Here is a 26,338-nt window from a genome sequence, read left to right as displayed (position 1 = left end):
TGGTCCTCCCCTGGTCTTCCCCTGGTCCTCCCCTGGTCCTCCCCTGGTCCTCCCCTGGTCTTCCCCTGGTCCTCCCCTGGTCCTCCCCTGGTCCTCCCCTGGTCCTCCCCTGGTCCTCCCCTGTCTTGGACAGGGCAGGTGTTTATGGTCTTGCTCAGGTGTCGGGTGCACACGGCAGTAGGGGCCGGTCTCTACCACAGGAGGGCCCCTGGTGTATTGCAGTTCGTCAGTATGGTTTTGTGTTTTCTCCAGTGCCACTTATTTTCATGCGCTCTCCCCTGTCTCCTTCCTGTCTTCCTGTCTCCCAGCTCCCTGTCTCACTGCTCCCTGTCTCCCAGCTCCCTGTCTACCTATCTACCTGTCTCCCTGTCTCCTCCCTGTTTACTTGTCTCCCTGTATCCCAGCTCCCCGTCTACCTGTCTCCCTGTATCCCAGCTCCCTGTCTCACTGCTCCCTGTCTCCCAGCTCCCTGTCTACCTATCTACCTGCCTCCCTGTCTCCTCCCTGTTTACTTGTCTCCCTGTATCCCAGCTCCCCGTCTACCTGTCTCCCTGTATCCCAGCTCCCTGTCTCACTGCTCCCTGTCTCCCAGCTCCCTGTCTCACTGTTCCCTGCTCCCTGTCTCACTGCTCCGTGTCTCACTGCTCCCTGTCTCCCAGCTCCCTGTCTCCCAGCTCCCTGTCTCCCAGCTCCCTGTCTCACTGCTCCCTGTCTCCCAGCTCCCTGTCTCCCAGCTCCCTGTCTCACTGCTCCCTGTCTCACTGCTCCCTGTCTCCCAGCTCCCTGTCTCACAGCTCCCTGTCTCACTGCTCTTTGTCTCACTGCTCCCTGTCTCGCTGCTCCCTGTCTCCCTCTCCCAGCTCACATTTACTTAGAAGGAGACAGATGCAACATCTGTGTTGATCAGGAACTAATTGAAATGTGCGATGCTGTGCGGCCACGCTAATTTGCAGAGTTACCAACTGCATATAAAGAAGCCCTGAGCTATTTAGGGATGTTGTGGCATTGCCTCTGAAGAACCAAAAAAAAACACAAACGAGGAAGATTAGTATTAAAATGACTTCTTAATTGTCAGTGATCAACCCCTTACTACTAATCTCTTTTTCCCCTATGTTCAGTCTGTATGAAGGTACAGTATGTGGACTTGTTAGCTTGTAGTAGCCTACAGTGTACCAGTGTACAGTAGCCTACAGCCAATACCTTATTGATAGTGGATCGCAAGCCAATTATTTTCTGTGATGCTGGACATCACCTGTGCACCTATCTATCTATTTATCTACATGGCTAACCACCCACGTACCTATCTATATACACCTTCCTATCACCCACACACAGCAGAGCTGGTGGAGGACCACCAGACCGTACCTGCATCTCACAAGCAAGCTGGATCACTGAGACAATAACATTTATTCGGGCTTAATCGGGGTGGAAAAACAAAGCTAACGGGTTTTGACTCTTACCCACATGTGCATTAGGCAGCTGCTGATCTGTAAAGCCAGTCTGCCGGGGGACGCTAGCGAGTCTCTTTTACGGCGTGATCTATAGCCCCGCTTTAACTCCGACGATCTATCATACGGAACTGGCAGTAACGGATGAGAATGATCCGCTGGAAAAACTCTCTCATTTGTCTCTGTCGCAGCCAGTGACCTGGAGGAGACGCTAATGTAGGAAGACGGCACAGGGAGGGGAGATAATTATGTCTCAATGCTCCTCTGCTCACTCGCTCTGTATGGAAGGCATATTAGGGCATAATAAAGCCGGGCCTCGCTTCTCTTCTTTTTACCCTCCTCCTCAACTCTTCCTCTGCTTTTCCTCTGCCGATGGCTGTCTACTGTTTTCATATCTTCCTCCGCTTCACACTCTTGGGATCACCGGATATGCTTGTGCACATTTTTCTCCCAGCTGAATATATATATATATATATATATATATATATATATATATATATATATATGTTCATATACTGCTGAAATGTAGCAGGGTTGACTGTAAAAACAGCGAAGAATAACAGGAGGGTCGTGCTTCACCAGGACACGTGCATGAGGTGGTCGGGGATGACAAAGATCTGTTACCATGTTTAGCACCCTGCCAACCAGGGGAGGTGGGCAGGACACGCTCCTGAGTGGGCACATCCGGAGAGAGAGTGGAAACCAGACCAAGCAAGAGGGGTATCAGAAAAGGAAGGGGAGAGGCAGATAGAGAGGGAGAGATGGTGAGGAAGAGAGAGAGAGACTCCACCAGGGAACTGACCAAATATAGCCTTAGTCTCCAGCCACAGAGCAGATCAATCATTCAGGACTACAATCACTGTCACCACTCCTCGCTGGTGTCTCTGGGCATGAGAACCTGGCTCTCCAGCCCTGACCTTCTCCACAGAAACACTGTGGACACTCATCGACCACTTTATATGATCACATTATAGCTGAAATAACTATGCTCTGAATTCACACCAAATCAGAAATCACAATTGCTGCAAATCCAAAACAACCAAAACATGTGACGTGAATGATAACAGACTGAATGGCTGAGGTGAATACTAACACAGGCTGGCAGTGGAGCGACGCAATGCTCGCCAGCTCTCCCCTCGCTACGACCATCCGGTCTCAATCACATTTAGACAAGTCTTCCCTGGATCCCAGTTTGAAGCTGGGGATAAACGCTGGAGCCTGGACGCTGGGAGTGGCAGAGGGCCGAGGGGGAAGGTTCCTCCCAGCTGCGTGCCCGAGTGGGGAGGAGGAGCAGGCCCTGAGAACAGGCACATGGCTGGACAACACAGGAACACATGCTCACAGGACACCTTGCATAGATTGAAGATTTGTGAAGTCTAAAGTTATACTTTATTGATCCCTGAGGGAAAATGAAGTTTCAGTCACATTAATAGGCTAAATACAAAACATGCATAATAACATGATAAAACAGTAAACAAAAACAAATTATGATGTACTGAAGATCTGATGGATAACTAGTACCTAATTTCTAATTTATCTTAAGTTTTGTAATCATTTCACAAGATACATTCACTATGACTTCTGTACTGCAGCCAGCAAGAAGCCAGTCCTTCTGCAGCAGGAAGATGCTCATGTGTTCTGTGGTAGGAATAATACATAATTTTTATTATTACCATTAATATTTTTTCTTTTATTACAGGCTTCTACAGAGCAATATGTTGGATGCAGGATGCTGATCCTGTTGCAGGCAGGACACACATAGCAGAGTAACAGGAAGAGTGTGTGTTTATGTACGTGTGTGTAGTGTCTGTGTGAGTGTGTGTTTGCGATGAGACCAACAGGAAGAAGTGTGTACAGTTTTTGTGTGTCTGTCTGCTTGTCCAGACAGTGTGTTTCCTGTGAATCAAAGACAACCACGTCATTGTGTCTCCTCTGTCATGTAAGTAACAAGGACAGATCGCTTCCAACTCCATTGTTGCCTCATGTGGTCAGTTGTTAATTTAAGTGAGCAGCTCTTGGTCAGGCCTTGGGCCGTGAGAGATTCCGAAAACATTGTCTGCGCGCCCTTCTCACACGGGGTGTGGGGTGGACACATGAAACCAGAGAAGGTTCTCTGCTCTTGGCGAGAGCACAATTTTTTTGTGTGTGTGTCGTGTCGTTTCGAAAGGAGCTGTGTGAGTCATGTTCGTTTGGAGAGATCTTGGTAGTCCTTCTCCAGCTCCAGGGACACCTCCCCTCACCCCCCCCCCCCCACCCCACAAACCTTCACCCCATCCCTCCCTACACCCTTCATACCACCCCCCTCCCCTCCACCCTCCCTTGGCCTCTCAAACCTTCACCCCCCCCCCCTGTGAGTGTCATGCTACACCTTCACATCCTCCAGGACCTGATATCATTGGTACCTTTTCCACGCTCATCTTAACTGAGGCCTTTGACGCTCAACTCTTAACAAAGAGCGTGAGAAGGCCTGGAGAAGGACTTCATCATTCAATTATTTTTAACAGAATACCCTAACCTTTCAAATGATATTATGAAAACGCTGTTGGTGTGATTTCAGATGTTTCTACGTTTAGTCAACACATTCTCCGATATGCAGTTTAGTCCAATCAGGTATGGGTGTTCCCATGCGGCCCTTCCAGCTGAAACAGGTATCATGGATACTCTCGTAATAGTTCCATTGGGGAGCTAATGTACGAGGGATCGTCTTTTGAAGGTGCGCCAGCTTCATTACATAGTTGAAGAGGCAGCATATCTCAGCTAATGCAGAGCTACAAACCTGGACCAGCCTCCTCTCCTGACCTGTGTGCGTCCTCGAGAGATCAACAGTTCATTAAGCACCCCTCACTCTTTCTCCCTTTTTACCCTGAGACTCAAGTGAAGGCTGGGCCAGACCCTCTGTGCCACTGCCCCGCTAATTGGAACCAGGGTCTGTAAAAATGGGAACTTAAGTAAAACATGCCGTAAAATTCTGAAGGCTAACCATAAACTAAGCGATTTCTTTCATTCTTTTAAAGGGAACTCTAACTGAAACCTCAGTGTAAACCTTTACGAGGACCCCTGGGGTCACCCGTAAACCCGTTAATAGAGATGAGATATGAGTGGCCTGCTTGGGCCTCCCATTTCGTTTTGCATTTTTCTTTTCTTTTTTTAACGTTTTTGCGCATTCTTAAGAGGGGTCAAGTGGTGTTCTGAGAGAAAAGTTGCTAAGTCTCAGCTGTCGTTTATATCAAAGAAGGAGAAGAAATACAAACCACTTAGGCAGGTTTTAACAGATGAGTGTCAACACTTTCAAGCACTCCCTCCATTTTGTCTGTTGTCGCTATCGCCATGGTGACAGCGAGCAGGTAGCGGAGCCACTTCAGTACCGCCGTTAAGAGGGGAATCTCACACTGTTTTAGAGCGAGCTCCTGTGGAGAGGGCTTTATGTTCTTTCTTGAAAACTTTTCTTGGTTTCATTAATAACGTCTTAATTTGCTTTTTGTTAATTTGTCAGAAAGCCCCGTGAATTGTTATATTCGAATTTCAACAAGGGATTATTAAACACGGTTGAGTTCAGATTTATCATCGGATCAATTTCATGGTAGTTGTAGACTAAGGTTACTAATAAAACAGCCCGAGCGTCATAAGCATACCGTACGGTGTAGCAACACACCCACACGTACACACACACATACACAGTTCTCTCGGAAAATGAGCATGACACCATACTTCAAATGCACGGAACGAAATTGATCCAGGACTAAAATAAAACAAAGCTTCCCTGTGTGTGATGGTGCAACACTGCTCCACTCATCATGGATATGTTAGCGGGTATTATATCTTCAAATATCCCCTTCCTGTCTCACTCACCCGCTCATTAGGAGCACATTAAAATACCTTGACCCAAATATGTGTTTGTATTTGGATCTGAGGAAGACTGTAGTATATGCAGCACACTACCAAGCCCTGATATAGCTTGGTATTAGGATTAGTATGTGTATGGTGATACTGGTGAGGAACTAGCTGACAGTGTAGCTGCAGCCACCAAAGTTGTTTAATTCATAGAGAAAGCACACAACAGGCTGTATAGGCTAAATAGCATGTTCTGCTTCCCCCCTTGATTTATTAATATTTCATTATAATTACTTGAGTGACTGAAAGTTTTTGGTGGATGAAGGGATTTGCTGGCATAGAATGCAGTGAGAATAGGACATTTGTTGTAACACACAAAGGTAATACATGGCGTTGCAACACAGAATACACACTGTTGCAACTCACAAAGGGAACAGATGTAGTGCTGTAACACAGAACACACATTATCGTAACAGAGAACATAGGAGAGGGAATTAAGTAGCCTCTGAGTCATAGCAAATCTATTAGCAGAGGAATGATGATGGCGCTGAAAATCCTGACAAAACAATTTGTTAATTTTACAAATGATAATGATTTTTTGGCCCGATGACCCCCTGGGGCAATGAAAAACACATAAGCCCGACCAGAACGTCATGTTGTTGAGTTCACGTGTCTGCCTCTTCGTGGTCGAGGGGGTAGACGTCTAAATTTTTTAGTGCTACGTTAACCGTGTCAGGTTACGCCTAGTCCTGAGCCAGCCCAGCCCAGAGACCACCCTTCGATTAATCTTTCCCTTGTAGCGCCTTTATAATTTGCCATTACAAAAGCCATTAAACCTGGGGCCTGATTCTGGGCCAGGGGGAGAGCTCTGGAGGAGGGTTTGTGTCCGCGATGGGCCTCCAGTTGGCCCCTTAGACCTCGGACGAGCCCCCAGAAAACAGACAGGTACTTAAAACAGGGTGAAAAGATCACTTTAAGGAAAACAAGGATGATTAATGGGGAGAAATGAGGGCCCTTTAGGTTTCTTTCATCTGGGGCTGATTCAGGTCTTGGGCGAGCCATTAACCCACAGGACAACTGTCCGGGGCTGGAGAGAAATGAAACCCCAGAGTGGGGTTCAGACTAATGTTTACGCCTCGCAATGAGAGGAGAGCTGGGGGGCTGGGGTGTGTGTGTGTGTGTGTGGGGGGGGGGGGGGGGGGTGGAGTAGGGGAGGTGGTGGTTGGCGGGGGGGGTGGCGTTCTCCATAGTAACAGCTCCAACTTTGATTGGTCGGGGCCCAGAGATATTCTTAGTCGTGTTTCAGATGGCTCATGTTGGTCGTCATGAAGAAAAAGCTGAAGGCTTACGATGTGCTGGAAGTGATATGGTCCTTTCTACAAACAACATCATAGAGGGCTTCCCCATATGCTGATAGAACTTCACCTAAACCAACCTAAAACCCTCAAAGAAGACAAGGAACACAAGCTATATACACTTGGTTTGATCACTTTGTGTGACTAGCATAATGTAAGGCTCCAATATTTTCTTCATGATCATCATCTGGATTCATCTGAAACATGACTAAGATTATCTCTAGGCCCCGACCAATCAGCATCCCAATCAGTCAGTTGCTCTGCAAGTGTGAGCTCATTAAGTACAAAATCAAAGAAATGAAGACAAAAAAACTAGTTTTACACACACACACACACACCCACACCCTCACACACATTGTTGAAATGTTACAGTCCTGGAGCTAACCACCACCGCCAATCTGTGTTGGGATGGGAAAGCCTGAGTTCGGCATGGTTCGTGGCGAGTCCAAACCCACACCTGGACAGAAGTGAAATCAAATCTACGGTGAACTCTGCCTCTCCTCGCCGTCTGCTCTGGCGGGGTTCTGAGAGCCGCGTTCTGGGTCACGAGGCCGCTGAGTGATTTGAGTCCAGGTCACTCTAAAAGACAGTTTCACACAGTAATGTGTTTCAAAGCTGTTGTATTTCCTTAACCGAAAACATGTACGTGCGCGTCTGTGACCTGGAATCGTTTCTTCTCATAGCTAACGTTTCACTCTTGGAGAATCAATGATGAGTGAAAGTCAACAGCCAGGCCAAGATACTTTAAGTGTTTACATTTAAAAAGGTTAGACTCGCTCATTACACCAAGACTTTAATGAGGATTCAAACCGCACTAACGACGGACAACAACTGAAGCTTCGGTTAAATAACGCGTAGTATTTCTAGAAGGATCAATAAACCAATTTCTCTCGTTTCCTTGTCTACAATGATCACTCCCATACTGATTAAATCAGAGCAAATTATCCGGCTGTGATTTATGTCCTCTAAATTGAGTTTCTTTCCCACTTTTGGCCACAGGAGAGTCTCTCAGGCATGCTGTGATGGAGGAATAATCATTCATTAACCTTTGAACTGGAAGGAGTGTCAATTGAGTCACCCAAGTGTGTTTTTTCTCTCTCTCTGTCGCCATGCCCCACCAGCGTGCTAGAGCAAATTGACAATTTACACACCGGAGCCAAACTTTATTAACCTGTTCCATTGCCTGGTGCAGTCACTTGATCAGCCGGTTAAGCCCAGCCCTGCCTCAGATATGGGTTACATATTGTGGAGGAAAACGCTTCTCTCCATCTCTCTCTCTCCCTCTTTCTCTCCATCTCTCTCTCCCTCTTTCTCTCTCTCTCACTCTCTCTCTTTCTCTCTCTCATGTAAAGAGTAATGTGGAAAAAGACCAAAGGAAGGAGGAGGGTAGAAATTGAAGAACTCCTCGGGAATACATAAATTGTGTTGAACTTCTGATGTGTGACCAGTTCAAAGACATGGACAGTTTCCCTCGGCTCATTTAGACGTCTGGAGGTTTATGTCACCAGGTGACTGTTGGCTCAGCACAGGCGGATTTCACACTGTAATAAGCACTGTGCCAAACAGATCAGCACTTCTGTACTGTGCACAGATGCTTCTATACTACATGACTCACAAATCACACATTTGAAATACATTCATAAGTTTAGAATTTACAATTCCAGACAATTATTCACATCCACTCCTCATCCCCCCCCCCCCCCCCACACACACACACTCCCTCACGTCCTTTCCACAGATTCTGTCTGTGTTGGTCCATCAACAGGTGTTAATTAAGAGTCAGAAACGGCCAAAGACAGGTAATGCCAGGTGATCTGCAGGTGAACCCCCACCACTACCACCAGCCCGGGGACATTTATTTTATTATCAACGTTCGACCGTAACATGGTCTCAGCACAGTAGCAATAAACAAAAGCAAAGTGGCCCTGGGATCATTTTCCCTGACATTATTAAAAGCTACAGTGGTGTAAGGCTGGACACGGTGGGAAAACAAACCAAATGTCATCACTGCGGACCTGGCTTTCCACAGCACAGCGTAATGAAAGTCCGCACTCCACCGACCTTCTACACGTTTACTGCTCTCCTGACATTTCTCAAGATGTAGAGGAAAAAACAAGCGCAAAAAAAGAAAAAAAAATCTGGATTTTCTTTATTTACTTTTTTTTTTTTTTACTTTATTTGGCCCGTTAGAGAAAGGCTTTTATTGATCCAAACCCTTGGGTTTGTGGGAGGTCAGTGTTTCATGTTTGTAAACATTAACTAAGCTGCTGCTGTTTCATTACTGAACACAGTGAAGCTCTGATTGGTTTTCATGACTGGTGGCTTTAGGCAGGTACAGGCCTGGGAGGTTGAGGGGTCAATACTGTCTGCAGAAACAACAGAATAGACCTTTAGAACCCCTTTGAAGCACTGTTTTGTTAGGATCAAGCTCCTCTACAGAACATATATTGAATATATTACTGTACAATGCACATAACCACACTGAAATATGTTGATGTTTCTATGTATCTGGTATAAATCCAAAATATATCTGGTCTGGTCAGTTTTTTATAAAAATATAATAAAGCAACAAAAATTTAAAGTGCTGGATGTCACATTAAGTAAAGTAATTTTTTTGTGTACGCCTACAGTATCGTATGACTGGCAAGAATTCTGCCATAGTCCTTTAAAACGTCCTTTTCCTACTAGGCATTGGTGTCTGGTATCCAACAGCAGAGCGGAACAGATGCTTAATAATTCAGAAGAGCGAGATTAAAAAGTGAATTTGCTGGGAGCTTTATTAAAAGGCTGGGTAATCACTTCAGAACTGTATGTCACCGCTACAATAAGAGAGGCCTAATTCAGTTACTGGAGCCTTGCATGTAATTGCTGAAAATGAACAATGCCTCTGCAACAAATAGCTTGTCTATGTGAAATCCCCAACCAACACCTGATTTAATAAAAAGGCTTAGAAATGATGACTGTGATCTAGCTGCTTGTTTGGCAGAGAGTTAGGAAGTGAAATGCATTAAAATATTGCATTGCTTGCTTTGTAAGATTCATGGTTTTATTGTTTCACTAATATCTTTTCTGAATGAAATGAGATGTATTTCATCGTTAAGGCGTCTGTGTCATCATTCTGAGTCAAGGGAATCATGAAATCAGCATCGTGTGAGTGTGTGCATGTGTGTGTTAGGGTTTCCTAGGTTATCCATACACACAAGTATTTTTCACTTTTAGTAATTATGTGTTGCTGTTGCATTAAAGGGCCAAAGACAATGTTGAGCACATTTCTATATTTTTCAACAAATTTTTATTGATAAAATCTGACTTAAAATAAAAATTCCTACTATATGTTTGTACTCAAATGAAATTGGCTTTCATACTTACAATGTTCACCCAATTAGTTTTCATAAATGTGAGTTTGGTTTGTATTTTAAATGACAGATTGGTGCACAATTCAACAAAATCAGAGTTATGGTCAGCATCGCAGTGGTTTGGTTGGGTCAACTTGTGGTTAGGGCAAGGCATAGTGTTAGGCTCCAAAATGCTGCCCAGTAAGTAGTTTACTATTTTCGTATTTACTATACTTTGCTGGGCTGGGTTTCAAAACCCTTCATTTACAAGATTCATTAGATTTACACCAGCCTCCAATCCACTTGTTACTCTACATACGAGTCCTTCCTACTCTGTAGCCATTCTCTATTATAGGATTAATGTATTATTTTTCAAGACAAATACATGCATTTCATTTTAACACAAGACAGAGACAGTTCAGATGTGGAGTTGGGGCATTCTGCATTCAAGCATTAAAAGCGTTATCAAACAATGGCCATCCTCTCTTGCCCTTCCTTCCGTTAAACACCAGTGAACATTTCATTTTAGAGTTACATCAACTCCCCTCGCTGCGGTTTTTTGTATGTTTCCCTCAACAGATTTCAAACACAAATCAATGAATCCAGCAGTTTGTATGGCTTGACCTCGTCATGTCAGCGACCTGGTGTGTAGGTGTGTGTTAGCGCTGGCCTCCTTCCATCCTCAGGCCCTACATCACCAAACTCAGGGAGTCGCTACCAGATGGTTAAACAAACACATCACCCAACTGCCCATAACTCAAATCCACTTAGCGCCCCTTGTCAACGTATCTCTCACTCGTCCACTTCCTCCTCCATCTGATGTGAGCGGAGGGAGGAAGGGAGCGGAAAATGAGAGAAGGATGAGAATCTGGGGGAAATTCTTGCCTTGTGTGTTTTATTTTAATCAGTAAGGTCATCCATCCTCAAACGGTCTCTCTCTCTCTTCCCTGTCTTTCTCTTTTTTTCTGTTTCTTCTCTGTCTCTCGCTCTCTTTTCTTTCCCTCTTTGTCTCTCTTTTTTCTCTCTCACTTTCTTCCTCCCTTCCTCAATCTCTCTCTCTGTATCTCTCTCTCTCTCTCCCTCTCTCTCTCTCTCTCACCTCCTCCTTCCCGCTCCTGTTTGAGCTGCCTAATCAGAGCAGCAAGACACCTGGAGTGACAGCGTGTGTGAGTGGCACGGAGATGCAGCCCAAATGTGACGTCCGACCCTGACGGTTTTGTGGGAGCTCTCGTGGAGTCGCCCAGGACTCAGGGCAGGGGTTAAGAGTTGGGAGGTCACAGGGTCATCCCATTCTCCCTTTCCCCAGGCCTCGTCCACATGCTGTAGGCCTCCACGGCATACTTGAGAGGGTAATTTATTATCCTGCGAGTGGTCGTGCTTGGAGAAGAGCAGAGAGAGGAGGGAATTGGCCTTTCACTCTTACTGTAATGTGGGTCTCATTCCAGAAGACATAAGTATTTTATAATGATACTCACTTGCAGCTGTTATTCAATGAAGACTTGGCTAAGGTGGCAAGAAAAACAAAACAATTATACAGTAACAAATCTCAATTACCAAAGAAGATGGTGCTTGTTTCCTCTCGCCTCTTCATAGAGGACAGTATTTACATGAACCCATAGGATACTCATTAGAAAGATGCAATTTATGTAATGTTTTGTCTTACTCTGCTCTTTGAATGCCACTCCTGTAGTTATTTCTGAGTGAGCAAACAGCTGTCTTATGCGTGCAGGGGTTGAATGAAAGACAGGAGAGGTTCATATGTTTCACATTGGAGCTTTGACATGCTAACAACACAGCACGACGAAGGTGAAAAGTTTAGAGCTAACTCTTATCTGCAATGTGTAAATTATCAAAAGCTCAGAGAATTGACACTAGCGCAATCTGTGTCTAAATGTTAAGTCGACGATGACAGGCAAAGCGATCTTTGGCCTTTGGAATGTGCAACAGACGACTATCGGGCATCGAAACACTTCAAATGCCGTTAGCCTCCGTCGCTCAGTGGATGTGGATGAGAGACGGGCACAAACCAAAAACAGCTGGCTTTTTCGCAATGCAACTGATTCGACATTGTCATCGTCAACGCTCGCCGCACGAGAGAAAGAGACATAGCAACGTCCGTACGTGAACACACAATGGTATCAAGTTAATTTAAACCCAACTAGACGTTGCGTTATTTTTAGCCTGATGATCCAACAACGCAAAGACGGAGGGGAAAGGGGGTTGAGGTGAGCAGGGGTGAAGGGAACGAAAGGCGGCCTGTCATCTTTGTCCCTGATAAAGCAGAAGTTCTCACGGAGAAGGATGAAACTTAAAGAGCCGGTATTTATCTCCTTGTTTCCAACCGCTGTCCCTGCTTAGATAGCTCTGCCAATGCGCGATGATGTCATCTCCCAGGCGTGCGCTGATTGATACATCCCGGCCGTAAGATCTAAACGGCGGGGGGCAGGTTGGGGTAGGGGCCGGTGGGGGGGGGCAGGTTGGGGGGGGGGGGGGGGGGGGGCGCAGAAGAGACAGTTTCCACAGATAGAGACATCCCAATGTGAGTGGAACCCAGCGTGGGTTCCTGCTCTGGCCCAGACACTGCATACCTACCCATCACAGAGAAAGCACACACACACCATAGCAGACCCCCCTACACACACACACACACACCTTCTTAGATCCAGACCCCCCTCCAAGCACACACTTCAACTTTGATTCGGATCCAGCACACACAAACACCATCTCAGAGTGCGGGGGAGTCCTGCGTGTGTGTGTGTGCGTGTGTGTGTGTGCATTTGTGTGTGTGTGTGCGTGGGACAGGTCTCTCTACAGGAGGGCTCAGCCAACACCTCAAAACATTGTCACAGTCCTTTGTGGCTGCCTACTGATACTGTATAATATATATGGGCCATATATATCAGATACTATGTACTTCACTTGTCTATACTACATTATATACTACGTAGGCTACTTTATTTATGATCCAGTTGTGTGTTCCCTCTAAATGGTTCAGGGCTTCCCGGTCCTGTCATAGACCTCTGTCTCTACATTCTGCATGGTACTTATTTATTTATTTCATTATATACCATATACTTCACATATGGTGTGGCGGTATGATCCTGTTCTCTGGTCTTCCATGGGTGACCCTCATCATCCTTCATGCATGTCCACATGGTCCAGTTGTGACAGAGTTCTTCAGTTACAGTGTCATGACGGCTCTCTGGGCTGTGCAGCAGTGGGTCAATACCTCTTAAAACAACATCCACACTGACAGCAACTCAATGTTGCTCCACTGAGGAGGGTGAACCACAAACGCCTCCTTTTTTTCTTTTTTTACATGAATATTGATCAGGATCAGGATTAATTAGCTGTTCATTATGGGATTACAAGGTTTGGAAAACGATTTTTTTTGTAGTTTTTCAGTTAGAATCCGGAGATGTCTTCTTGTCTATAGCGTTACCATGGCAATACTCTTATTCTCAGTTAGAGGATTGTGTCTGGGTTAAGAAGACATTTTTACAAATAAATGGTGTGTGCGTGCATGTGCTTGTGTGTGTGTTCAAATGTGTGTGTATATGTGTGCATGTTTGTGCTCATTCACGTGTGTATCTGCGTGTGTGTGTACGTGTGTGTGTGTCTTCACTGTGTAAGGGGGTGTCTAGCAGAGAGCAGCAGCATAGAGTCCTGGTCGTTCCTCCGCAGGCCTGCCAGGGAGACAGAACACGAGGCCGGGAAATTGAGGTGCATTGATCTGTCCTCCACCGAGTCTCCCTGGGCTCATGAAATCATTAACCCTCCTGACACAGACACAGGAAACAACAACAGAGTATCTTTGAGAGGTTAATTAAAAATAAAAAGCACAAGGGGGTAGGGGTGGGGGTGGAAAGGGGGTAGGGGTGGGGCGGAGGGGCTGCAAACACCAGGGAAAAGTGCGCTGACTTCCAAATGAGCTTCAGTTTTGGACAGTGGTGGAGGTGGAGGTGGGTGTGTGTGTGTGTGTGTGTGTGTGTGTGTGTGTGTGTGTGTGTGTGTGAAAGGGAGGAGCATGTGTGTGAATGTGTGTGTATGAGAGGTGCATGTGTGTATGTGTGTGTGTGGAAGATGTGTGTGTGGAAGTTGCAGGAAAATACCAGCTCCAATCATACCAAGGACCCCATATTCTAGCACACACGCTACATGTGACTTTGACATTTGATATCCCTCCGTGTATTTGTCTTGTTAAAACTATTTATGAAGTACAGTAACTCTGAAGTCAGTATTTGAAGGTGTAGAGACACTATGGAGACTATACAGGAAATAGAAACTCTACCCAAGACCTAGAAAGAGGACACTTCAGTTTTATATATAAAGTTTACATTTTCTTACTTCATGAAGAATCATGATGAGGAAAGTGACATGTTTATGATGAGAAGAGCGATATAATTGCTAAACAGAGAGGACAGAATACACTAAAACTTTATCTGAGGAGCAATCTACTCCGTCTTGCACTCATACATTTTTGATAAATCAGTTATTGGAAACACTGTTTACGTTAAATGAGAAACACATTAAACACAGAAAATGTTCCTTCGCGCAATAATGTGCACCTCAGATATGTAATTTAAGAAGGCGTTGATTGGATTAACTCAACGCACTACTGTAAGCGTTCCATATTGCTTTGTAGCTGTATCGGGAGGGTAAACAGGTTTGGTGTTGGCGGTGAAGTGGGAATGTGACATGGATCATGTTAATGGTGTTGTATTGACTGGCGTTATTGTTGTCATTGGTTCCGGGTTGCAGAGGGGAGAGAAAGCTCCCTTTGTCAGCTTCCAGCATTGTTGCACTCCTTCCTTCTCTTTGTGTCATTTACACACCCTGCTGACTCAGCGCACACACACACCACACACATTCACCTCCCTTACACGCACAAGCACCTCCCATACGCACACAAACAAGGGCACACTCGCACACGCTTTTGTGCACACACACACAAACACACACGTACTCACACAGTGATATGTGTGATAGTGATCACAGTAGCTACCACTGTATCAACACATTTAGCTAATCTCAAACATCACCGGGCAAAACAGACCTGTATCCATCTAATAACAGAAACCTAGTAGCATCAGAGTCAAGCCTCAGACACATGGATGTTGTTTATCTGTCAAGGCTTTGAAGTTGGTAATACAGGCATATTTATGTGTTGAATTAGGTTTATTATGTGACAAGCTCTTCAGCATGTCTCTCTCGGACAACAAGGTAAAAGACCAAAAGCGAAACACATCCTCGGGGCTATTTCACTCCAGCTAGAAGCCCTCAGGAAATTACCTTGAGGAGAAGAGGAAAACAAATCATTTGAATACATACTCGACTGCTCTAATGCTCATCTCAGCGTTGTCACTTAGAGCAGGGATGGATGGACCACATTGTGGTCCTGACAGCGCTGGCTTTCTGTGTGATGAATGGGGCCGTCACACACAGTGACAGGTCTGTGTTCAATACATGTGGATACAATACGCTCTGCATCCAGTGACAAGATGACAGGCTTTTGTCCTGATAATCTCCAGATCGTTTAATCTCGGATTCTTCTGGAGTGTGTGGTCAGTGAAAGGAAGAGTGAGCACAGTGCAGCCACGCAAAAGTCTGAGGAATCAAACTCACAGTCCCTAAACCAGTGGCGTAGGTTTGTTTTCAAATGTGGGTGGGACGGAATTATTTGGATGCAGATTTTCTTAAATTCTCTTGGAAGTCGCTTTGGATAAAAGTGTCTGCTAAATGAATAAATGTAAATGTAAATTCGAGGGGACAGATGTGCCGTTCAAAAAGGTTGATGGGACATGTCCCAGTCATGTAAAATGACACCTATGTCCCTGCTCTAAAACCAAAGGTTTTACAGTAACTGTTCTGACTAGAATTTTTTTTAGGATAGATTGGTATCATCTGGGATGGTTTGACTTCCCTTCATAAACCAACCAAGAGCCCTCGCGGTCAGAAGTCTTGCCTTTGACCTTTTTGTGGTCTCGAACAGTTACACCACGCCCAGCCAGAACACCACAGTCCTGAACGGGTGGAAAAAGAGAACTTGTTCATGTTGAACACTTAACTGCTTCTAAATTTATTATCCCCTCATGTAGTGTCTCGCTATAGATTTACCTTTTTCTGTTCTCCAACAAGACCAACAGGAGTGAGGAATATTCCGCTTTCCAGCACAAACATGTTTGATGGCGCACAGCTCCAACTAGAAGCTAATTTAGGCTCGAGGAAATCTCAACTCCTGCGGGATAAACCCAGTGTTCTCCAAGGATTCATTTCTTATCATTCAGACAGAATGTGAGCATATTTTTTATATCACTGTATACAAAGACATGGTAAGTTATGGTGAGCTTAGCCGAGACCTTCCACAGTATTGTCACTCCCTCAAAATTTATGTTTCCAGACGTTTTTTTCTATCTCTGTTTTTTTTCCTGTTTTCCTGTCCATTTAAACATGTAGCTTCAGCAGCACGGGGAGATGTAAGAGACTTTGAGCCTGCATAACGTTTTAAATAGGATTTGTAAAACATTAATACCCTTTTATAATACTTTATTGTTGTGACCTGTGTGGGTCTGCTTATGTTGACTCTTGCTTTCCTGTTGTCCTATAGTTATCCTCCTTCTTACTCACACTTGCACACCTCCTCCGCCACCCTAACAACCTTCATGGAGGCTTGCCTTTGATGGAGTCATCCTTGTTTGAGAGGATAAAGTTCACACCAACCACAGGTTTTCCACTGGGTCACAGTGAGTCTCTGAGCTTTGTGGAAGCACGCTGTTAAGGAGTCCAACAGCTTGCATTTCACTTACACTCATGCTCTGCTCTGTGCAGCCCATTAACCCTCTGGTGTGCTCTGTTGTCTTGTTCAGGCCAGGTGAGTATGTGTAGGTTTCAGAGACAGTGTTGCTGGAGAGGGATGTCACACTGGGGACAGAGCCCCACTGCAGATGACTTAACTCTCCGGATGACTTAACTTTCCTCTCAGAGAGAAACCTTGAACGAGAGTTTACAGTCATGCTCGCTAAAGTGGTATGAAATGCATTGTATGACAATGACAATGTATTTTTTTGGTCAGTTTCTGAATGTCCACATTACAACAACAACCTTTATTGAAGGCTGTGGAAAAGTGTTTGTATGTTACAATTCAAAGAGAGGGTTTGTGTTCTTATGTGGGTGTGTGAGTTATCAAAGAGGAGAAGTTGTCGACACACACACGAGACACGTCTTGGGAAAGTTTAACTCTCAACTCTGGATATCTACTTATCCTAAATATTGTTTGACCTTCCCAGCGTTTGGCCATTACTCTCCCTGGAGTCTCCTCTGAGAAGGATTTTTTGTTGCATTAATCCCGCAGATCAGGTGGGTTTTGTCAAAGTGTTAAACTTTAATACTTTGGGTCATTTATCTTTACAGCCAAACCCAGGGTCTGTCAGCGGCCAGACGAGCTATTTCCTCATTTGGTTTGGGAGCAAAGTGGAGCGGGAGAGAGAGCAGGAGAGGGCAGGGGCTGCTCTTGGCTTAATGAAATCCCGATGTGAGAAGGAGGAGAGGAAAGGGAGGGATGGGGGGAGGGGGGGGTCCTTCAGGTCACAGCTCCACACACTACTGCACCTCTCCAGAGTGGTGGCTTCACCCCTCCTCTCACTTCTCTTCTGTGTGTGTGTTTGTTCATGTGTGTGTGTGTGTGTGTGTGTGTGCATGTGTGTGTGTAGAGAGAAGAACAGCACTCTGCTCGTAAAAATGTTTCACTGACGCATCCACATTACCTGAGGACGTGTGTCAGGGACCGGCAAGTCGCCCATGTGGCCACGGATAGAATTACAGGTGATTAATTTGTCGAAGGTTTCCCCAGGAACACACAGGCATTTATCTTCATTCTCTGTGAGATGTACAGTGACACTGGTGACATGGATCTCAGGAGCAGGCCCAGCTCCTTCCCAAGTATAACCCCAGATGATTACCATCATAGAAAACACACCCCTGGAAGTGAACCGGATCATGGGTGTGGAGTGTTGTGTTGTGTTTTGCGTTCTTAACGTTGTTGTGTACATTATGTCAGTTCAAAGAAATAATCAAAAAATAATAAAAAATATTAAGAATACTTTTTTCTAAAATGTTCATGACAATGATGCACTGTAATTCTCACATAAATATTGTGTATTAAAAGATTGTTTTCATCCACAGTTTAGCCTCTTATGTTTAGAAGGAGTAGGGCTGTCTCCTTTTTAACCATTTTACATGTTCTTAATAAAAACAATGTGGCCTAAAAAAAGCTACGACTGGAAGTCTGAAAGAAAATCACGGTGGAGTGATGTTTATTCAGCGTTGAAAGGAGAATGAACAATGAATGCTTAATAATCCCTACTGCCTTTGAGTACATTGAGGTCAAATCCACTAGATCATTCTGCTCTCTGACTCCACGCTGCATGGGATCCTCAGGCTCCCTGCCTTTGATCAGTTCAGTTCGCTCTGCCTTTGAACACATGCCATGTTTCTCCCACTAAGCTTCCCCTATCAAGCTATACAGGGCATGGCAGAAGGAGAGAGAGAGAGAGAGAGCACAGAGAGAGCACAGAGAGAGCACAGAGAGAGCACAGAGAGACTGGGATGTGCATATGGGCATGTATGGAATTGATATAAGCTAATTAGCCTATTAATAATTGGTTGTTATTATTCATATACTCAAACATTATCATTTTGGTTAAATAATGTCAGAAGTGTTGATGAAATATAATTGTGATTATTAGTTTTGTGCTTCTTTTGCATTTTATTAATATGATTATACATATTGGTTTGTATTACTTATATTATTATTATTATATTTTGTTATTATTATTTTTCAAATTACTGTTGTGCCGCTTTCTATGGCAAAAAGTAACATCCTTCGATATGCCATCCAGTGCGGTAATGCATAATCTAATACAAAAGAAAATGACTCCAAACTGACGTAGGTGTCTGGTTCTCCTTGCGCCCCTCCATTCCTCCCGCCTCTCTGGCTTTTCATTGTACGCTTTTACGTCCAACAGTGTTTTGATCGTTATCTCTTTTTTTCGAGTCTAGTAATTATCCGCTAATGAAGTCAACAGAGACTCATGGCCACGAACGCGTGGACCCACTAATGCGCTGTAATCCTGCTTTAGCTCCTCTGGCCCGGCCCGGCCTCCCACATCCTTCTTTATGATCTTAAATGGACCCCAGTGGGACATTAGCGTCCAACAACACCGCTCCCAGGGGGGTTCATTCCCTGACCCGCGAGACAAAAACGCACTTCACAGAGGTGAGTGGCCCGATAGCCGTTTGGCCATTCGCCTTTGGGCCACCGGTAGTCCTGCTGGGGAAACAAACATTTGTCTTCCAGGAAAAAGGAGTAAAAACAACAGGTAGGGGGTACCAAAGAACAAGCACTGTCACTAACAGTATGGCACGTAACAGCATGAGCCAATGATTGCTGTCATGAAGACGGCTGAACGTAAAGCGTGCAGTCGTGTAGGCATAACAATCTTCTATGACAACTTCTAAATATAAACATAATTTTAATGTGTTTATTGGCCCGTGGTGTTGTCAATATTAATGTTGTCATTACGTCACCAAGAGTCTAATTTGGACTAATTTAGCTGAGCAGAAAATAAAAAGGTTATTCCAGACGGACTGTCTTCACAAGTCCTGTGCTGGGCCGTGGACGGTCAGCCATCCTCGGGTTTCAGTGACCATGTCAGGCATTCTCAGGCTGAACGCCACGCGGGACAAATGAGGATACAATGGAAACCAACACAGTCAAACACGGCCTCCCCTCTCTGTTTCACTTTCGGCATTCATCACTCTCACGTGTCACCTTATTGCTCCCACGTTAGTGTAAGTGTTCCTGTATCATGTTATATTGTGGTTATTACAGCTGTTTTACTTCGTAACAAGGGCCAGCAACCAGTGTGGGAAGACGATGATAAGAATGGTATTCTGTTCGGGGACTTAAAGGTCGTGGCAAATACAAATGATGGTAGGCTACTATTGGTGATGATATAGCCCATTTGATCATTGTCAATATTAAAAGATTTTAAAAATAACGTCGCTTATTATAGGCCTCGCCTATTGATATTGCAGGAGTTTAGCCTACGCCAAAATATTGTTAAATGCGCATATAGCCTATATATATGAACTGCATTGATTTATATGCTATTGCAAATACTCTTGAAATTTGCTAGGCTAAAGCAATCAACGCACCGTCGAAATTTGTCATTGTAACCTTTCAGCCAAACGACACAATTATTGGCAAAGCATTTGGTTCCGTTAACAATTGGGACAATTAGCCTATAATACCTTGTTTCATTTTCTATAAGGCGTAACTCTGTTTACGACTACAGTAGGTATACCTAACATAGGCTTACAGTAGGACCAGGCTACTTGGTGACAATATCTGGAATTGGCAAGGGGTTCGCAAGGATATCTGAGAGGCCGCGAGCCCGATGCACATGACAAGCTCGCGGGAAGGAGAGATAGCCCACATCATAAAAGCAGCTCCCTTAAGACTTGGTGATTGATGATGTCAGGTGTTCCATTTCTAATTAACGGCTAAATTAAGCCAAAGAAAACGTTTCGAATTAGCACTGCTCCGCTTGAGACCATAAAGATCACTGGAAACATGTTTGAGGAGATATCGGTGGACCTTGCCGCCTTACAGGGAAAAAGGTGAACTACCCAGTCCATCATAGCATTGATCGTTTATCTTATTCCTCATAAACTGTAACTAATTCCCCCCCTTCCCCCCTCCCTATTTTGGGGAAATATAGGAGGTGAAAAGATCACTAATAGGCTAGGGCCTATTTGTTTTCCTTGACTACGATGAACTAATTTAAAATGTTATTTGGACAATATGCTCTCGAGTAGGCATATACATGGCTTCCATAATGGATGTAGCTGCAATATTCTGGGTTATTTTATTCTAAACGTCATTGAAATTAACTATTATTATTATCCTACTATTCTCCGCAACAGGGAAATGGCTAAACATATGTGTTGCATTTCAGTTGTGATAATTAAATCACTCTAAATTGATCAAAGAAAATTCTAGAAATATCCCCTGGCGGATGTTGCCTGCGCCGGCAAATCTATTAATTCAAAGGTGTAACCTGCAAGCAACTAAACATATCGTTGATCTTTTTTTATCCGATGCTCTCTGGTACTGAGTAAATAGAAAATGCATTCGATTAAGATATATTTTGTCAATAGTGTGAGTCATGAATAGTGAGTAAAATCATTTTTGCAACACGTCAAGAAAAAACTGTGTTTACACATCATTAATGAAGTTAAGCGATGAAAAAGTGTCACCTGTTAATAAAATAAAAAAATCTACAAAACAAAACAATTATAATTCATTTCAATAATACACTTGCTAAGGGATTTAAATCTAATCTCGTGAAATCCTAACATCCTTATTGGCCTCGAATCCGACCTACACGCACAATGTCTCCACATGCTGCTTTTGGGACACACGTCATCATTCTGTAAGGGTTCGTTTGACCTGTAATTTTTTTTAAATGTTCTATCTATCAATTATTAGACTAAATGTCTATTACTGTGAATCAGTGTTCACGACATTAGCAGTAAACATCGAAACTTCTGATCGCGAGTAGAGATCACCGTGTGTAGTAGTTTAGCCTATATGCAATAATAGGCTCAGACCAAATAAAACCATAGAAGTAGCCTATGCTTTACTCATTTCGGGCAGTGTGCCAAAATCAATTTTATTATCAACCTTATAGCAGACGATATGGTGAATATTTTTTGTTGCTTAATATTGGCCTACCTGATTTCAAATTCAAAATATACTGTATAATCTATATTGCACAAGGTTTTAATTCAGACTGCTGCCGGCGATATTTTCACAGTAGGTTAATACTTGTAAATATTCACTATAATGTGGAGTCTACATGGCCTATAGCTTCAATACAAAAATTTATAATAATAACCCATATAACATGAATTTAACATGTCACATTTCGTTACATGAAAAAAAGCTAAACAGGAAAATAATACTTCTTGTCAGTAACCTCACTAATATATAGACTTCTTATGTGTAACTCTTATTTGAGCGATTTAAGACATGACACAAATGTCCTATTAGTAACATTAGTTTGTTAGCCAATTTAATTTTTATCAGGATAAAAACAAACGAATAAAAAGACTCGCCTAGGTTCTGTCGTACATGGTCACAAAAAGAATCCTCATCACACATCGTTCTAGAACCTACCTGCTCCTGGGGTCGATGTCCAATTTGCGCCTATCCCATTCTGCCATCCATCCTACTAGCTACATGGTATAGCCCGGGCATCGGATGAATTTTAATTCTCATCATTAACAATGTGGGAAAACAAGGATTGTGACAATCCTTATGTGTCCAGTCTCTTCACCTGCGAAAGCAACACATCGCATTTGGTTTAATTCGTAGCATCGTAACATTGACCATTCATCGACATTATTTTCATGACAGTATCCTATAAGAACCAATCTATAACTGTAACTTGAACTCAAGACTGGATAGAAATGTTTTGTTTATTGTAATTACTGTGAATTATTTTATAAGATGCTAATCTAATGTTGAACGGCATAATTGCATGAACAAAAGCAATAACCATTCTATTTTCATCCGATTATCTGATATCTGAAATAAATACAAATGAAATTCTCAACAGTGGCCAGGGTTACTTCTGAAATAGGCTAAGATTATATACAAATAGGCTGCTTTATTATAATTATTGATAATAATTGTATGATCGTTTCGTTTTTAAATTATCTTAATTTTGTATTCACTTTTGCATGTAACAACAAAAAATTGGTACCCTAAGAATTGCTGACTATTTTATGAGTACCTGAAGCCTATTGGTGTCCATGTTTCACAAATATATTTAATCCTTTAGTAATTTTGTTTGCCATAAATTTACCGTAAAGGTGTGATCCACATTCATTTATTTGTGAACATCAACTCTCCCTTTCCAATAAACAGGGACAGCAAGTGGCCAATAGAAAGAGGAGCGACAGATGCATAAACATCTCGAGCCATCTCCCTCTCCTCAAGCGTCGTCAACATTGGAAACTCCTCCTATTCCCGCGTCCAATTAATTATTATGGTCTGGCCCTTTAAGACTCAGCAGCGGGTCAGCAAGTAGTGTAGTGTTTCTCTAATTGAACTTCGCCCAATCAACAATAACTCGTTAGCAGTAACTGCTTTCCTTTTCTTGTTCCTTGAGACAGCTTTTCCTTGCAGGGAATCGCCCCCGGGCAGTCCTGGTATACTTTGTAAAGATCTTCATGGAACTTCACAGAGGAACAGTTGCTCTCTTCAAGGGAATACATTTCGACTGCCTGTGAACTAGCAGACTACGCCCGAAGCATGGTTATTCTGGAGAAAACATTTCAGACAAGCTAAGTTGCAAGATTCGGTAAAGGCTTATAGTAAGGGGCTCCAAGGAGAGACGAACAGAACACACACTCGTGGACGTTTATCCGACCATTTGAATGAAATAATCAACTTTTCCTGCAGTAATTCTCTCGGACTGCGATGACCTCCAGTAAAGACATGAAGGCAGGCTCCGTGTTGCAGTCCAGTGGCGACGAGCGGAGACGGGCTCCCTTAGACCAGCTCCCGCCCCCGGCCAACTCTAACAAGCCCCTGACACCGTTCAGTATCGAGGATATCCTAAATAAACCCTCGGTTAAGAAATCTGTTGCCAGTATCTGTCCTCCGAGGGCTGTGGAAAAAGTGTCCAGCGCTAACACAGTAAGGAACGGCATTACCACTCCCTCCTCGCCGTTATGTGCACTGGAAGAACTGGCCAGCAAGACATTTAAAGGTCTGGAAGTCAGCGTTATCCAAGCGGCTGAAGGTAAGACAGTTTTTCCTTTTACACGGCCATAATATCGATTTTATTTTACGCCACAATAATTTCCCACACAAAGTCCATTGATAACAGCTATAGATGTTTAATAACATGTACAAATACGAATTCAGTGGCGACATTGCAGTGTTGGCTTTCTGTGAACTTCAGTCAAACTTTGAAGCAGCAAATCATTGGCAAACAAATCAGATTTGTTATAAAATGTGTGAGAAATGATGTTGACTTGTGTAACCTACTTTATGGCAAAAGACCTGAGGTATGCTAATTAGTGTGTCCTGTGAAATGTGATTAGGAAGACTGGCGGTAGCCTATTGTTTATATTTGCAGTTGAATCAATACAAAACATGTAGGCCTCTGTATGGCAATGTCAAAAATAAATGTGTTTCCTACAAGTTATCCACATTAGTTTAGAAGATACCCTAATAAACATTACTGGTCGTTATTGGCCTATGGTTTTAGAAAAACCAACAACATTTTACATTTTCTCTTTTTGTGGTAGCTTAAGTCTACTCTGGGTTTATTCGATAGGCCTGTTTCAGACACTCAACTTTCCAATGCTCACTTGTGGATGCGTTGAGATATATTTTCTTTGACAGCATGCTAACTATATTCGTGTTTCTTCAAAGGTCGTGAGCATGTAAACGCTTTTGGACAGAGGCAGACTTCCAAAAAAAGAAGAAAGTCCCGGACAGCTTTTACGAACCACCAGATATATGAACTTGAGAAAAGATTTTTGTACCAGAAATACCTGTCACCGGCCGACCGAGACCAGATAGCGCAGCAACTAGGGTTAACCAACGCACAGGTTATTACCTGGTTTCAAAACAGACGGGCCAAGCTCAAGAGAGACTTGGAGGAGATGAAAGCGGACGTGGAGTCACTTAAGAAAATACCTCCGCAAGCTCTTCAGAAGCTCGTGACCATGGATGACATTGACGACCCGCAGGGAAGTTCTGGGGCTATATCACCGAGTATCTCACCATCATCGCAAGGGCACCGGGCTTTCCCCCAGTCCCCTTCCTCATCCAGAGACCCAACGACAGATGAATTCTCAGAAGAGGACGAAGAAATTGAAGTGGATGATTGACATTAGGCCCGTGTTTTGAGAAAGGGCATTTTTTTCAAACTTTTGCACGGATATTGACAAAGGGAGAATTTTAACTCAATGGAAGGTTTGCTCTTTCCGCTTCTCCATTTTAATTTATTCATAAACTGTAAAGCCTTCTGGAGGTCTGTTTTCAGTGTCACCAAATTATTTGAGGAATGGGCTACGTTTTTCTTCCAGTAGTTAATGAATAAGGTTTTGTGGTATATGGTACAGGATCAAGACTGCAAACTTTAAGCCTAAAGCCTAATGTAAAAAATAATCACTTGGGAGAAAGTTGTGCAATTATTTTGTGTATAGTTGTTCATCGTCATATTTCTAGCTGCTAAAGCACAATATCTGCCAAATATCCACCTATCCCAGGGTAGCCAGAAGTCCGTAACTAGCCTACATGACGTACCCATGTAACAATTGAGAAATGTAAAAATTGAAAACATAAACATTTGGATATTAAGTTCTCAATTTAAATGTTAAAGCCGAGCCGCGCTGCATTTATTAAAGAGGTTGTTTTACATATTTCATTACCATGAATGTCAAACAATTGCGATAAAAGAATATGAAAAAACATTTACATGCTATAAGTTATGTATATAAATTAAACACAAAAACATCACATGCGCTAATTTGATCGCATTCTATTTAATCAACATGTAAATAAAGGGTATATGATATTTCATTTTTTGTTTCCTGCAATTACATTAATGTGTCAAACGTTCATCAGAAGTGCACAGATCCTTTTTTCTATTAGTGGAGTGCGGTTTTGTGTGTTTTATGGAAAAAATATTGGCTTGGTTAAGGTCATTCATGCTGAACCCTTTCAACATTGTCATAGGCCGCTACTCCGAAGTCCCTTGTGCTCAATTAGCAGCAGTTAAACAAGTTTTTACTCTCTCTCTCTTTCTCTCTCTAGAATAACAGTTGTCACAAGAAGGTTAAGACTCAGGGCTGGGCTGTGTCAAAAAAGCCTGCTTCTACTCCAGCGCCATATGGTTTATACATTGTCTTTAACACAAGCTAGTCAACATGATTGATTATGTTAACCCGCCTTTGCCGTATATAAACAGTTTTCACTGAAACGACAGCAATAATGGTAGGCTACGCATCTGCCACCCTTTGGATGCGTGTGTTAGAAGAAATCATGAATAGCAATTCGTTAGCATTAGGGTCCTAATGAATAAACCTGAAAAGGACTCCCTTGAAATAGGAGGGTTGTCGCCTTTCTCTTGTTGCTCCACTGCGGCCTGCTTGAATATCTTTAGGTTCCTTCCTGGGCTAACACTTGTTACAAGATCAAGAATGGTATACTCGTGGGCACTGGGCAGGGGGAGGACAAGGCGCCAGGGACACAATTGATGTAATCGCGTGGAATCGTTGAGGT

The 26,338-nt window shown here is 43.4% G+C and overlaps 1 protein-coding gene across 1 annotated transcript; it reads left to right on the top strand.

The window, feature by feature from the left end:
* Window positions 1-23,129: 23,129 nt before the first annotated feature.
* On the top strand, window positions 23,130-25,569 carry lbx2 (ladybird homeobox 2). The gene is made up of 2 exons (XM_047021625.1): window positions 23,130-23,843; window positions 24,482-25,569. Exons 1-2 carry the CDS (start codon window positions 23,519-23,521, stop codon window positions 24,940-24,942), a joined length of 786 nt encoding a protein of 261 aa, XP_046877581.1. The 5' UTR covers window positions 23,130-23,518; the 3' UTR covers window positions 24,943-25,569.
* Window positions 25,570-26,338: the final 769 nt, after the last annotated feature.

This window comes from Hypomesus transpacificus, chromosome 1 (assembly GCF_021917145.1).
Source record: "Hypomesus transpacificus isolate Combined female chromosome 1, fHypTra1, whole genome shotgun sequence".
Lineage (NCBI taxonomy): Eukaryota > Metazoa > Chordata > Actinopteri > Osmeriformes > Osmeridae > Hypomesus > Hypomesus transpacificus.
Note: the sequence above shows the minus strand (reverse complement) of the source record. Positions and strands in the feature narration are given on the sequence as shown.

Excerpts from the sequence above, each read along its gene's own strand:
- lbx2 (XM_047021625.1), top strand. The coding sequence starts at position 23,519 with ATGACCTCCAGTAAAGACATGAAGGCAGGCTCCGTGTTGCAGTCCAGT. Across the intron at positions 23,844-24,481 it reads CGTTATCCAAGCGGCTGAAG|GTCGTGAGCATGTAAACGCT; the intron begins GTAAGACAGTTT and ends GTTTCTTCAAAG.